Genomic DNA, 15,717 nt, shown 5'->3' on the forward strand with positions numbered 1-15,717 from the left:
TGTCTAACTCTATATATACTTTTGCCCGCATAAGTGAAGGAGAGAAATCCGGCCATTTACCCCAACCCTGTTTACTTGGGGTTCTACTTCACCAGTTATAAAAGATGTCTCGCTGTCCCCAAGTACAACAACACTAGACGGATGTTCAAGTGCAAGTTTCACCTCGCCGCCTACATTGCGTTTAGGCACTAACTCTTGGTCACGCTTTTGGGCCTCGCGTGCGGAGAAGGCAAGGGTGAGGTTATATTTCTCGATAAAGAGAATATATTAATATCCTGAATATAACAATTACACTCAGCCTCAACACCAAAATGATGTCCAAAGACATCACGGCTGCACACGACCAAGAAACACACTAACCACCACCAAAGACAACACCCGTGCTACAAACTAAATTCTCCAAAAAAAAACAACACTTCCAAGAAGGAAACAATACATAAGAGTTGTTGACGCCCGATCAAAGATCTAGGACCTCGGAGAAAACCCGAGTTCCCAAAACAATGTATTCAGCAAAACCGCTGCCAGATACAACCAATTAAGGCCAGACCTTGGATTTTCACCCTACAAATCGTGCCTCGATAGTGGAGGAGTGCCACCAAGAATGCAATTCACCTATGCTACCACCACCCCCCCCCCGTGTTGTGGGATGATGGAGGATGCTATCAAGCCTATGAACTTGGTAGCTCCTAGAGACTAAGTTTACCGCACTATTACGAAAAACCTTATAGGTAGAAATGTATTATGTGGTGCACCTAAAAGTGCGTGCTCGACAAAAATATTTCTGTGGCGCATAGGTTAATATGCTCCACAAAAAATTTCAACTTATGTGGCTCATCAAACAGTGGTGCGCCATAGAATTCTTGCTTTCTGTGGCGCATGTATCCAGATGCGGCACACAAACTTTGGGAGGCTGACGTGGGTTCCGGTACTGCACATCGGTGAAAGAAATTCTGTGGCGCATGTGCCAAAACACGCCATAGAAAGATGGACTTCTGTGGCGCACGATGCGCCACCGAATTCCGTGTGGGGGCCTAGACCTGAAATGTAGCTGTTGCGCATATGTTACAGAAGTTTATCTTTCTGTGGCACATGTAGGCATATGCGCCACAGAATGTGTAGTTTTTTTTTGTTGCTCTCCACGCAGCCTACCCACCCCTGGTGGATCGCCTTTTTTTAGTTTTGTAAAATACAAAAGAAATAGATAAAAAATTCAAAAAATAAAAGACTTCGAGGTGCCCATGTATTATGTCATCTTGTTTTAATGAAAATCAACAAACATGAATTTCGATTTTTTTTTTGCAAAATTGCATTGTGTAAACTAGATTTCCGGTTGCATACGAAATCGAAAAAAACGCACAATATATCAAAATGACCGGGAGAAAATTCTACATCAACTTTACCCGGGTTAACCAGATTAGCCAATTTTTAGAATCGGCAAATTCGAAAAGAATAAAAAGTTATGGCAAAGTCAAGATGTTTTCCTTCAAAAAAAATTCGAAAAAAAATTCGGTGGCGCACCATATGTACATGCACCACAGAATTCTCAGCCTGAAATTTGAATTTCAACGGTGTCCTTCTGCTCCTCCTCCTCTCCTCCACTTCTCCTCCACTCCTCCTCCTCTCTTCTTCTCCCTCCTCCTCCTCCTCCTCCTCCTCGGGCGGCCACCACCACGTCCTCCTCCTCCTCCTCCGGCAAGCTCCACCTCCTTCGGAGACCACCAACACCACCTCCTCCTCCTCCTCCTCATCCTCCTCCGGCGACCATGACCACATCCTCCTCCTCCTCCTCCTCCTCCACCCACCACACCACCACCACCACCTCCTCTTCCGGCGACCACCACCACTGAAATCGATGTCATTCCACCCGGGGGGATTGACGCGAGGAATGACTGCGTTGAAGGCGCATTAACGGGCGCGGGGGGCGCGGTGGCTACCGCTGCCGCCGACCGCCGCCGAAGGTTGATGCTCCCACTCGGAGGCCTGCGGATCGAGGGAGGACCGGCTGTAGTGGGCAATGCATCTCCCGCCGGGTCTAGGTTCGCGGTCTTTGTCGAGGAGAGAACAGAAAATCAGCTGGTGGTGGAGGTCTGGACTCTGGAGGAAGAGCATCCGGGGTAGGAAAAGCAGCCAATGAAAGAGCCGAATCCACCGACGGCGGGCGATGGAGGGCCGGCGGCCCGACTCTAGGCCACAGATGGACGATGTCGCGCGCTTCCGAGGGTATCAGGAAGAAATAGCAAAGGGCGAGCCATGGGCGGAGAATACGGGATGGTGGCGGGTTGTGTGAGGTTGGCGGCGGCAGGCGTCGGTGGCGGCCGCCAAGAGCCAGGAAGACGACCCTCAGCACTTCATGGGAAAGTAGACAAAGTCACACAGTGTGCTGGGCTGTAGCATCCGGCTCGCGACACCGAGCCGAGCCTCGAGCTTGACCAGCCAAGCCTTGAGCCCGTTTTTTGAAGAGCGGTCAACAGCAAGCCGAGCCAGGCCTGGCTCGAGATTTCACGAGCTTGGTGGAGCTGAGCATCGAGCTGACTCGGCTTGGCTCGATTCCACCCCTACACGAAGGGTGGTGGTTTGGATAATATATCACGTGCAAGGATTACTAGGGTTTGGATTACTTCTTCACCATGAATCTCCGATACAACTTTCGTTTCTCACTCGGGAAGGAGACGGGAAAAGTAGAAGCAAGGAGGAAGGGAAACCCCGTCGTTCAGCATGATCTGGATAGTTTGCCGAAGCTACACGCCATCGTATATGTACGTGTTCACTGGCCCAGTCCGCACCTCGGAACTTGGTGTGAAGCTTGGTGGGCCACATCCATCTTCGCCTCATTGGTGGGCCTTCCTTGTTTGAATGGTTGACCATTCCCGCACTTGCCTCCTTCTCAATCACCTGATCATCCGTGTGGTGCTTGTCCCGTCATGAATCCTCACTTGATCATCTGTGGTGGTGCTTGTCCCGTCATGAATCCTCACATGCAGAAAGGATCTTGGAGCTCACGTGCATCCGAGAATCTTACGAAACACTGCCCAGAACAGCTTGGCTAGAATGCAGTAAAAGAAAATGTGATTTTGGTATTCCTGAAGACGACAAAGAGGGACGAGCCTATCTCTGAGCCCATGTCACCACTAGGGATTCTCCCACGGGCCATCTTCCATATGAAGTGTTTAACCTTGAGAGGTATCCTGACTTCCCATGACTCCTTAAATCTGAACACGGTGGCCTCAGCGCTCTATACGGGAACCAGTAGAAAATAGTCCAAGATTCAAGAACAAAGATAATTTATCATCATCGGAGCTAAGGTTGACCAAGCGCAGAAAAACGTGAAGTCAAGCCATTGATTTCTTTTGAACTTAGTTTTAAAAGTTTTTATTCATTTTTTAGTCTATTCTACTTGGATCTTTCCACATGCAAGATATCCCAAACATTGTCGGAGCAAAGTAATTTCCCATTCAGGCAACACAACAATTTTTTTCCTTCATGTTTCTGAAAAGAATTTTCTTATTTTGTTTTCATTCACCTCAAGGATACGAATGATTTTAGGAGCATTTCTTATTTTTCTATGATACCACCTTTTGTTTTTCTAGTGTTTGTGCAAATCATTAAAAATGTAAATCTTTCAAAAATCACCCACTTGTACTATAGTGGGAATGTAGGATAGATTTAAAATATTGCGTAAAAAGTGGTAGCTCATTTAAGTTGAAAGTGACTTTTACTCATCCGTTATATTTTCCCAAAAAATGGAAATAATAAAATTTGAAGTAATAACCAGAAGAAACCTATTTGGTCCAACAACACACACCAGCAGAAAAGGAATACGCGGGAAAAACAAAATTGACGGGCGTGGGAGAAAAACAGTGCATGGAAAATAGGGAAAAGACGCCGGTAAATTGGTGATTTGGTCCAAATCACAACGAGTGAATCAGTGAATAAACATTTGAGCTAAGTCCACTACGAGAGTCTAAGTCTACATCGTGTCCCATATTCGTCGGTCAGAGGCTCTGAGCTGAGTATCCCAACTTGGATTCTAGAAAGAGTGCCCGTGAGCTGCCTCGATTTTTATTTACTTCACGTTTTACATAGTTTAGTTAAAGTTTATTTTTTTAGATTTGACCAAAATCATAGAAAAATATATCAACAACCATAATGCTAAAGCCATATAATATGAAAACATAGTTTTTGACTAAACCTATAATTAACATAATTATAATTAATGCATTAGCCAACTATTTCAAAAGTCCAAATTGATAGAAAAAACTAGGTAATAAAATACTCCTTCTCATATCAAACTATTTTAGTGTGAATTCAGCATTTGCCGTTGAATTTTCCTTTTCTCAATATGTGTCAGCACAGTCTTAAAACTGAGAGACCTCGTAGATTTTGTACCCTATAAAATTAAATTAATGCAGAAACTATTCTAAAAGTTCGAAACTCGATGGGAAGAGACTAGGGTATATTTATTTAACACCACGCACACTCCCATTACTAGTGTAGCGATCGATGCCGCAACTGGACGCTGAGACGGGCAGCGTTGGCGCTGCGGCGTCACTGAGGGAGCAGAGGCAGCGGTCGGCTGCGGGCTACTGGCAGCACGCCGAGGAGGCCGCGCCGGCGTTCATGGCACCACGGTTGAAAAGGCCGGACCGCAGGTACAGTCACTGGCGCTGCATGGTCAACGCCGTGCTTCTAGCCGTCATTGTCACCGTGCCGCCGATGATCTTTCTCTTCCCCGCACGCACCAGCACGCCGCCGGTCTGGATCGGCGCCGCAAAGGCCTTACGCCCAGGTATGCTAGTAGCTTGAACGTGTACACGCAAATGATTCATGTCTGTCGTCAGTGCACATATGCAATCAGGATTCAAGGCATGAATGCAGTTGTGGCAGCAGATGCAGTTTATCACAAAACGATTCTGCCTGACGATTTCTTAATCTGTTCTGTATGGCAGGATCAGTGACAGGACACGACAGGCTTCTCGGCGGCCTCCTGGCCGACGGCGTCGACGAGCGGTCCTGCCACAGCAGGTACCAGTCCGCCATGTACCGCCGGAAGGCCGGCAGGCAACCGTCCCCTTACCTCGCCTCCAAGCTGCGGCAGCACGAGGCTCTGCAACGACGATGCGGCCCGGGCACCGCCGCCTACAGCGACGCCGCTGAGCAGCTCCGGACGGGGAATAGCCGCGACGGCGGCACCGTGTCGCCGGACTGCAAGTACCTGGTCTCGATATCATACCGCGGTGTCGGGAACCGGATCCTGGCCGCCGCCGCGGCGTTCCTGTACGCGGTGCTCACCGACCGCGTGCTCCTTATCGACCCCAGCAACGAGATGGGCGAGCTGTTCTGCGAGCCATTCCCCGGCACGACGTGGCTGCTGCCGCCGGACTTCCCGCTGACGAGCTACACCAACTTCAGCATCGACAGCCCGGAGAGCTACGGGAACATGCTGAAGAAGAAGGTGATCACTGCCGCGCCGACGGCAACGCAGAAACTGCCGGCGTTCGCATACGTCCATCTCGACAACCACCTCACGGATGAAGACAAGATGTTCTTCTGCGACGAGGACCAGAGGGTTCTCCGGGACATCCGGTGGCTGGTGATGAGGACGGACAGCTACATCGTGCCGGGACTGTTCCTGACCACAGGCTTCCAGCAGGAGCTCGACATGCTCTTCCCGGAGACGGACGCCGTGTTCCACCACCTGGTCCGGTACCTGTTCCACCCGAACAACCACGTCTGGGGCCTCGTCACGCGGTACCACGACGCGTACCTCGCGGCGGCGCACCAGCGAGTCGGCATCCAGATTCGCGTGTTCGACGGCTCGGAATCCCCGGAGGTCCTGGAGCAGATCACCACGTGCACGCAGACGGAGAGCCTTCTGCCGGAGGTGCTCGCCGCCGGGATCGAGCCATCCGTCGCGCCTGCCGGGAAGACCACAGCCGTGCTCGTCACATCCCTCAAGGCCTGGTACTACGACAAGATCAAGAGCATGTACTGGGAGCACGCGACGGCCAACGGCGAGGCGGTGGGCGTGCACCAGCCAAGCCATGAGGAGTACCAGCAATTCGGCACCAAGTCGCACGACGCCAAGGCGTGGTCGGAGATATACCTGCTGAGCCTCACCGACGTGGTGGTGACCAGCGGCTGGTCGACGTTCGGGTACGTGGCGCAGGGCCTGGGTGGCCTGACGCCGTGGGTGATGTACAGGCCGGAGAACGCTTCCATGGTGCCGGACCCGCCGTGCGTCCGTGACCTGTCCATGGAGCCATGTTTCCACTCGCCGCCCTTCTACGACTGCAGGACCAAGCAGGGTGCAGACACCGGGAAGATTGTGCCGCATGTCCAGCATTGCAAAGACGTGAGCTGGGGGTTGAAACTTGTTCCTCGTAGTGCATAGGATCTCACTTTCTACACTCTTGCTGCCTTCAATGAAATCAAATTTTTGTAACGATACATTTGCAAAAGATAAAGGCTGACGATGTTCATCAATTCTTTTGGTTTCGAACGAGCGATTTGAGAGACAAGTCGGTCTTATGTGAAAAGATACACAAGGACGATACTCACTAATTTTGTGTGTGTGCCTAATTCTCATTGGACCGACAATTAGCTTATTCATTAAGTGATACCATCTTCACCCCTTTTTATTTTAATGTTTATGCCCTTCTTTACGGCGGTGGCAACATTTTACGGCGGTGGCAACATCTTAAAATTAGAATAAGGTCCTCCTGGTCGTATCCTTACTTTGGTGGTGCACCTAATGCCGGCGGAGGGTGCACTGACTCGTGTCTGGCGAATTTATTGGGATCCGGTCGGTTATCATGCATGTTCGTTGGTGTGGTTTGAAGTTAATCTCTTTCGATCTACAGTTGTTAACATTAATGCTAGTTGCCGCTCTGGCGCACTTGGTCCCTTGGGGTCTTAGCACGACGATTTTTCGTGTGTCTATTACAATAAAGTTTTACTACGATAAGCTTTGCCTGGCTCCAGTAGTAAAGGAGCGAGGATGGAGCGCCGACACGCCTTTAGCCGTGCTAGTGTTTGTAGTCATCCTAGATGGTCCAATAACCTATTTATAAATTTTATTACTCTTTCTACATATATTCATAATTATTGATAGATGGGTGAGATTTTTGAAAAACAAGATCATCGTGCGAAATCATGAGTCATTGTCGGGTCATCCTTGTGAAAGGACTGTCATAAAATTTCAGACCAACTTGTTCGGAGCTTTCACTGTGGTGTGAATAAGGCTCGATCAGACAAGGACATAATTTTGGCGGCCATGCCACGCAAATAATTAAGCTCATGAGATAAAGCATGTCATCCATGTGTGTATGGCAATCTTTTATCATCGCAGCCATGGTCGCGCCTTCTTTACTACTTACTAGTCATGAGCGGCGTTGGGACTACAGGACCAAAATTATCACCACCTTCAACTCCGACTCCGACTTCGGAACGAGGAGGGCGCCGCCAGCGCGCCTCTGAATCATGGACGGCGTCGCGTACTCGGGCTCCTCCTTCACCTCGCGCTTCGGCACGCTGTACGGCGTGACGCGGTGCGAGAAAGACGTCATCGCGCCGGCCCCAAAAATGAAGAGTTTGAGGAGGACGAGTACGTCCTCCTCGGTTGCCAGCGCGCTGAAGCCGTAGGAGATGGCGGTGGAGAAGGTGGCATCTCCAACCTTGTGGCGCCCCTATGGATGTCGTCGACGACGGCCGAGAGAGTGCGCCCGGGAACGCTCCAGAAAAGGACGCACCCCTCCTTGTTCCACGTGTTCCTCCGGCCGACGAGGCCGTCGATGCTGTTCATGTCGGCGTCGTACTACGCCTGGAAGAAGTCTGCCCACCAATCATCGTTACCGGTGAGGGCCCATGTGGGAGCGCCGCGCTCCTCGGCACTGAGGCGAGCGCTCTGGGTCTTGATCGCGTCCCTCCAGCGATCGGTTCCCGGCGGCGGCGGGAGGCTGATCCCGTTGACGGCCATCCTCCAGCCACCGCTCCTTGGCAGGCGCATGTTCGGCGGGGCAGGGGTACCGCGCGCGGTACAGCGCCCACGCCTCCGCCCAGCCCCGGCCCTATGTATTTTGGTGCCCTTGGGCGACGTAAAAAAAGGGCCCTTTCAAAACGATATGTAGTATAACTAGATATATATAAAGTCTCAGTTTATTCGCATATTATAGTAAAAATAATTATAAAATGGCAGCAAAATATATAATGTATTTTGTACTAGTTTCATTACCTCAAATAAAGACCAAATTACCATGAGTACTTCAATGCTTCTCAAAAAGCTTCTCCGCGCATTCCTCGATGCAAAATCATTGGGTAAACACTAAAGATCGTAGTCCGATGGAACAGAAAACATCGGACCCGTTCGACGCCGTCCGATTCTCAATCCATCACACGGCCCGTATGCATCGCCTGCACCTCCTCACCCCGATATTTACGGCGAGCTCCTCCGAAACTGATCCCAAAAATCTCGCTACCCTCGCCTAATTGTCGTCGATTCAGTTTTCTAGACCAATAATGTTGACTCCGCTGACCTTGTCTTCCCCGCTGCCCTGCATCGCCGACGAACGTGCCCCATGCCGTTCTGGCCTGCGACATGGTCTCATGCGCCTTTCGAGCCAACCACACGTACGTCCTAGCGTGGGGATAGTGGTGCCGCGGGGGATGGGTCAGGGCAGCAGGCAGCAACCGGGCATGGCAGAGCCGGCGGGCGTGGCGGTGTCGTACGTCAGGGTCTCACGCTGCCGCTGCTGTTGTCCACGCCCCTCCCGCGCCACCGTCCTCAACAACATCGTCCACGTCGTCCTGAACCAAATGGCTGGCGACTGGCGAGGCACGTCGACGAGCGCACCCTCCTTCAGGCACGTATAATATGGGTGCTCTCTCCTTTGTGCAGGTTCATCTTTGTAGCGGCGGCATCATGGCGACCAACTGCACGAAACTATGCCTTGGTGTTCTCCACTTGCATAGGTTACGTTACAGTTTATATCCTCAACTGGCCTACTTCACTGTCAATGAGGGCATGAGGACCTTCGCTAACGTTCTATCCATGTAGCAGCCTTGCAGCTTTGATCCGTCCTTGCCGATATGATCCCTAGACTACTCAGCTACGGTGGGAAGCAAGACCACCATCTGTAGGCAGCACAACCACCATAGGAATGAAGCACGATCACTAAGGAAGCATGGTCAAAATCAGTCTGATGCGCCTGAAGAAGCACAACCATAATATGAAGGAAGCACTAATTAGCCTTGGGAAATAGCATGTCGATCCATCGTCGCATGCCCCAATCGGAATGAAGCAAGACAACCATCATAAGGAAGCATATCGTCACCATGCATCATTGTGGCTAGATGGCAAAAACTCAAGACCTCCATGCCAATTTTAGTTGCAATGGAAGCAAAAAAAATTCGAGTGGAAATATTACTCATTATTGGTCTTATAAAAATATGTGATTTGTGGACGGCGGCGGAATGCACAGAAGCATGGTGTGGAGGAAGCAAGTAAACATTTGTCATTAGTTATCGTCCTATTGTAAAATATGGATTTTCAAATTAATATAATTTTTCCATGGAAGAAACTCTATCTACTTCGCTAGGAGCAAATATTTATTTATTTAGAAGCACACCCGAGTTCATTTGAAACATATCTATATTTATGACAGTGAAAGTAATTTTGTGATCGCTTAATTTTGTTTTGTTGCATTCACCATGGAAGCACAATTTTATTGCATTGCATTAGAATCAGATTCGTTTGGTATAACAGAAAAATATTTGTCTTATGGAAGCACACCTTCCAATCGCATGGGAAGCAAACCCTACTAAAATTGGAAATAAATTTGCTTGCCTATGGAAGCATATAACGCATATACCTTAATCGTCTGTGTCCTTAAAATCCTAAAATAGTTTCCTAACCTGTTAAAAAAATAGTTTCCTAAAACTTAGAATAAATTTCGATTAACTACTAAGGAAATTCACTTAATTAGTGCTAGCAATTAGTACTAGATGGGACGTGATTTAGGGGAGTAGCTTTAGGAAGCAGACCGTGGAAGCTGGCAACCCATATGCACATGTTTGAGGCCTTGTTTACTTCTCTCGTATTTTTCTTTCCAATGGGTATGGGGATGGGAGGGGATTTGGTGTTCACCCAATTCCCTCAAATACCCTTCCCCAAAAATACACTAGTATGATGTAGAGTTTTTGATTTAGGCAAAAAATATGGGGATGAGAGGGGATGGGAGGGGATATCTCAGGATTATGTCGTTCAAAACCGGAGAAGTAAACGGACTAGTGGGGATTTTCCGGGATACAAAATAATCCCCTCCCATCCCCATAAATACCCTAGAAGTAAACAAGGCCTGAGTGGGACATGATCGCACGGTCCAAACAAAAAAGATCCTACGGTGCTACTTTGGTCCGACGGGAAGCTTGAAATCGGCATCCGATTCTTAGTGATCCCCAAATCATTGACAATTGTTTCAAGATCAATGCTTTGCAAGATATCATTCTCAATACAACATGTAGCCAAGCCATTCAATCTATCTTGTAACATAGTTGACCTCAAACAATTTTTTAGTAGCTTCAGTTTAGAGAAACTTCATTCAGCTGAGGCTACAGTCACAGGTATAGTCAAGAGGATGCGATATGCAACTGACACATTTGGATAGCAATCACGAACTGAAGAATCTCAAGCGCTGACAAATCATCTGGCAATTTTACTTGGAGAACCTTTAACTCAGAAACAAAATGATCAAGATCAACATCACACGCCTTATTATGAGTAAAAGTTTGTGCAAAAGTAGTGCAATTATTTTGCAGATTACTATCATCTAAGGACTTTGTGCAAAAGTAGGTGCAATTATTGTGCAAAAGTTTGTGCAACATCAATCGTTTTATTTTTGCTCAATCTCAACCTTAGTTCATTCCATGTATTCATGTTTGTAAAATGCTCGACGCTTCTCTCATGTTCTTTGAGTCTCGGACTAAGAAGCTTCCAATCACTCAAACCATCAAATGCTAGCAAATAGTACTTGGTCTGATTTGATTTGAACAACTTGCAGCAAAAACAATAAACTTTGTCCACCTCTTTTGAGTAAACCAATCATTTTCGGTCAACAAACTCATTGTTAGCTAACTTTCTGGAGTAATAAGCATAAGAAAAATGTCTACCATCGGCATCCTTACGAAATTGTAGATTCGGTTATCTGAGAAGCCCCTTTTCAATCAATATATCCCGTTTGGAGTTGTCAAGATTATCCCATGTTCCTGGATCATACATAGATAAAAGAATCATCTTGATCATCACCATTAGGATTAGATGAAGGCTGCAAATTTTCTTCCTCCATATTGTCCTCATTAACATTATCATCATCATCTGCAATTACATTCAAAAAAAATATAGTTACTTACTTACTTACATTTGGAAAACATGATGCTAGTTAGTTACATACTATTATTTGAGGACTGTTCATTGACCTCAATATCTCCATCTATATTATCCTCATCATCTTGTGCCGGATCAGATATTGGCCTCTGACTATTGTTGTTGACATCAACATTACGTTTAACTGGAAAATACTTATTCAAATTGCCTCTTTGCCATTCCCTAATCTTTTCATCTTGCTTTTTCTTCCTTTTTTTCGCAGCACCAGACAATTGTTTTGGCGGCATTGTAACACCTATAGTGATGAATGAATTTACCTCAAATTAAAACCCTAGAAATAGTTCTGGATTAGAAGAAAAAATTAGCCGGAAATCAGTCAAGGACTTACAAAGAGGCCGGACGGGGACGGTGGCCGGGCGAGCCAAACGCAGGGAAGAGATCGGCGCAGCCCCTAGATCGGCGAGGCGATACGCACGCGCAGGCGAGGCGACTGGATCGGCGAGGCGACTGGCACGCCGACTCTTCGTCTCGTCTATTCACTGGCGCTGATAGTTACGTATCGGGGGAGGCGCTGATCGGTAGTATCGAGCCGAACGCTGGTTGGGCCTGCTCACCAATTTTTTTTCCAGCACATATAGTACAGAAATAAAGCCTCCATCTTGGTCCCCCCAGGCCTGGGCCCTTGGCGACCGCCCAAGCCTGCCAAGGGTCGGGCCGGCCCTGCCTCCGCCACCGTGAGGCTGCCACGTCCGAAGCCGTTCGCCGCGAGGATGTTCTTGTGGGAGGACGACATTGGCACCGAGGAGAGAGGAAGGAAGGAGGTGCAGCGAGATTGGAATGTGGCACGTGGCGAGAGGAAGGAGGGGCGCTCTTTATTGTACAGCGGCGGCAGGCGAGGCGGCAGCGGGCCGTTGGCCGCAATAAACGCCGGCGCGGATGGCCACACGGCCATGCACGACGAGATGCTTCACTGCGTCGATTGGGAAAGCCTGGGCGCCATTAACGTCGGTTGACCAAAGGTAGGCGACGGACTTCCGTGTCAATGACGCGTCGGGCCTGACACTCCCCGTCACGCTTCTCGATGCATCCGGCGATGAAGCGGGAACGGGCTTGAGACGCCGGACACCATATTTAGCTGCGCCAGGCGGAAGGATGCTTTAGGACGTGCAACTGAGACTGAAAATATGTTAATGAATATGGCTGGAGATGCTCTAAGAACCTCTAGCAACCTTTCTTTCCCAAGTTGAGAAGTGTCCCTTGTACCCAAGGTCAATCAAGTTACACAAATCCACTGCGTCACGAAACAACTGGATCTGCGATAAGCTCATGTGACCAATTCCCACATATTCATCGGTCGGAAGGACCTCGTTAAAATCGCAAAGGCAGCGAACTATCTCCAAAAATATTCTTCAACATATTTCAGGTTTTGTATCTCTCTCCCGTCTAGGCCTCTCCATACACAGCAGTAAGCCTCCACGTGTTGTCACCAATTCGGTGGACTGAAACATCAATATGATATTAAGAGGAACCCAAAACATCAATATCCAAATCATTATTCAAAAACATGCCTAAACCTCCACTCCTGCCATCACTACTATCGCCAAAAGCTCTACCAAAACCCAAAGTGCCAGCTAAAGCTTCAACTCTTCTTTTACTTATTTGTGTTCCCAAAATACAGTGAATTTTAGGGGCAGACTTTGTGGCCATGCCACGGAGCTCCGCTCCTCGACACTTCAATCTAAGAAGACCCATTGGACCTGGTGGAACTCGTCGAAGGAGCCCACTGATCCTAGCTTGTTTGTGTCGGCTTCACTTTCCATGGATTTCTTGCCATCATCTAGACCCGTTTTGGATCTCTTTGGGCCCCTTTTTGAAGGTGGACTCGGCGGAACTTCAGGTCTAGGCGGTGTAGGATGCTGAAATTTACTTAGTATGGCTCCCACAGTTCTCATTGTTTTAGTGTGCAGATACATGCAAATTTTAACAAAAATAAGATATCATGTCATGGACGGAGGGAGTAATACACTGATACTCCACTGCGAAACAACAATATCTCATTACACTGTGAAATTGGTGCAGTCTACTATATTTGAAAAATGTTTGCATATATGCTCCTTTTGTCCTCTTTCACCAATCCTTTGTGTCTACTAGCTTCAACCCCGTGGGCCTGTCCTTGCAGTGTCGCACATGCGGCACGATCTTGCCCGTGTCTTCCCGTCGCTTGCAGCCGTACGTCGGCGGGACGTGGTAGCACGGCTCCATGGACATGTCCCTGCTGCACGGCCAGCCCACCGTGCTGTTGACCATCCCCGTGTCGAGCACCCACGGCCTCATCCCGGCAAGCCCCTGCGCCACGTACCCGAACGTCGACTCGCCGCTGGTGACGAGCGTGTCCGTCATGCTCAGAAGGTAGATCTCGGCCCAGGCCTTGTGCTCGTGCGACTTGACGCCGTAGCGCTGGACCTCTTCGTGGCTCGGCTGGTCGAAGACGACCGCCTCGCCGCTCGCCGTCGCGCGCTCCCAGTACATCCCCTTCATGTTGTCGTAGTACCAGGCCCTGAGAGAGGTCATCAGCACGGCGGTGGGTTTGGCACCACCACCGCGCGGCGCCACCAGCGGCTCCTCGTCCTCCTCGCCGAGCACCGCTGGAAGCAGCCCCTCTTTCTGCGTGCACGTCTTGATCTGCTTCAGTGTCTCCGGCGACTCGGACCACCCGACGCGCACCTGGATCCCGACGACGCGCCGCGCCCACGCCAAGTGCGCGTCATAGTAGCGCGTGATGAGGCCCCAGACGCGGTTGGTCGGGTGGAACAGGTACCTGCCGAGGTGGTGGAACACGGTGTCGCGCTCCGGGAACATCCTGTCGAGCTCCTCCTGGAACGCTTCCACGAGGAACAACCCCGGCGCAATGTAGCCGTCAGTCCGTATCAGCAGCCACTGGATGTTGGACAGCAGCCGCTGGTCGTCGTCGCAGAAGAAGAGCTTGTCGTGGGCCGTCTGGTTGTAGTCCAGGTGAATGTAGGCGAACGCCGGCAGCTCCCCCGAGGCGGCGGAGCCGTTCACCGCTTCGGTTCTCAGCAGTCCGTCCTCCCGCATCCTACCGTACCGCTCCGGCGTGGAGAGGTAGAAGCTCTGGTACCAGACCGGGAAGCCCGGAGGCACCAGCCATGACGTGTTGGGGAACGGCTCGCAGAACAGGTCGTCCATCGCTGCGCTGGGGTCGACGAGGAAGACGCGGTCGGTGAGGACCGCGTACAGGAAGGCGGACGCTGTGGCGATGATCCGGTTGCCGAGGCCGCGGTACGAGATGGAGACCACGTACCTGCAGTCCGGCGACGTAGGGCTCTTGCCAGACTTGAGCTCCTCCAAGGCGTAGGCGTAGGCGGCGGTGCCCGGGCCGCACCGTCTTTGCAGGGCCTCATGGTTCCGTAACTTGGAGACGAGGTACTGCGAAGGTTTCCTGCCGGGGTTCCGACGGTACACGGCGGACTGGTACCGGCTGTGGCAGGATTCTTGATCGAAGCCTTCGACCAAGAGGCCGCCAAGAAGCCTTTCGTCGCCAGTTGTCTCCCGGTGCAGGAAGGCATCGTCTCCACCTGCAGAGGTATTTCGTCATGTTTTGAAACTCCCATATTCTTTTTGCCATGAAATTGGTGCCACTATTGATGCAGAGTCATAAACCATAGCTACCAGTCTCACCTCGCCGTATGCCGCCAACGGCCGTCTTGATCCAGACCGCTGGCTGCTCGCCAATGCGCCCACCGAAGAGGATGACTAGCGTAGGCACGACCAGTACGAATGCGACGAGAACGCCGTTGACCGCCGGGATCCACCGCTTGCAACGGGCGGCCAGCTGCGTCGTCTTCGTCGTCGTCATCGCCGGCGGCGGCGTGTGCTAGCTGCTGGGGCTGGCCGCTCTCTTGCGTGCCGCAACGCCCGTGCGGCTAGTGCTGCTCTCAGTGCCTACGGTTTGCAGGATTCGCAGGAGCTGCCGCTTCCTGCTGCATGCTTGTTTGCTGTTGACGTGGTCCTTGAAGTGATTGTCAAACTGCTAGATCCAGTAGCCATCTGACTCTGAGATTACTCCGATTCCGATCAATTCATTTTTCCTGTGATCGATTTTCAATTACTAGTTGAAGTGATTGTCAAACTGCTAGATCCAGTAGTAAACCACAGCCATCTGACTCTGAGATTATTCCGATTCCGATGAATTCATTTTTCCTGTAATCGATTTCACTTACTAGTTGGAACTTGGAAGACAGAACTGGAATCCACGTATAGTAAAAAACTGGACCCTACTACTGTAGTAGTACTAAGTAAACGGCTGTACATGTTCTTTT

The 15,717-nt window shown here is 50.0% G+C and overlaps 2 protein-coding genes across 2 annotated transcripts; one reads left to right on the forward strand and one right to left on the reverse strand.

Annotated features, from left to right (window-relative positions):
• Positions 1-4,557: 4,557 nt before the first annotated feature.
• Positions 4,558-6,391, forward strand: LOC124707119 (galactoside 2-alpha-L-fucosyltransferase-like). The gene is made up of 2 exons (XM_047238782.1): positions 4,558-4,786; positions 4,947-6,391. The coding sequence occupies exons 1-2, from the start codon at positions 4,618-4,620 to the stop codon at positions 6,389-6,391; spliced, it is 1,614 nt and encodes a 537-aa protein (XP_047094738.1). The 5' UTR covers positions 4,558-4,617.
• Positions 6,392-13,504: 7,113 nt separating this feature from the next.
• On the reverse strand, positions 13,505-15,254 carry LOC124707130 (galactoside 2-alpha-L-fucosyltransferase-like). The gene is made up of 2 exons (XM_047238795.1): positions 15,068-15,254; positions 13,505-14,967 (listed from the first exon to the last, which is right to left on the reverse strand). Exons 1-2 carry the CDS (start codon positions 15,252-15,254, stop codon positions 13,505-13,507), a joined length of 1,650 nt encoding a protein of 549 aa, XP_047094751.1.
• Positions 15,255-15,717: the final 463 nt, after the last annotated feature.

Source organism: Lolium rigidum, chromosome 1 (assembly GCF_022539505.1).
Source record: "Lolium rigidum isolate FL_2022 chromosome 1, APGP_CSIRO_Lrig_0.1, whole genome shotgun sequence".
NCBI classification, from domain to species: domain Eukaryota; kingdom Viridiplantae; phylum Streptophyta; class Magnoliopsida; order Poales; family Poaceae; genus Lolium; species Lolium rigidum.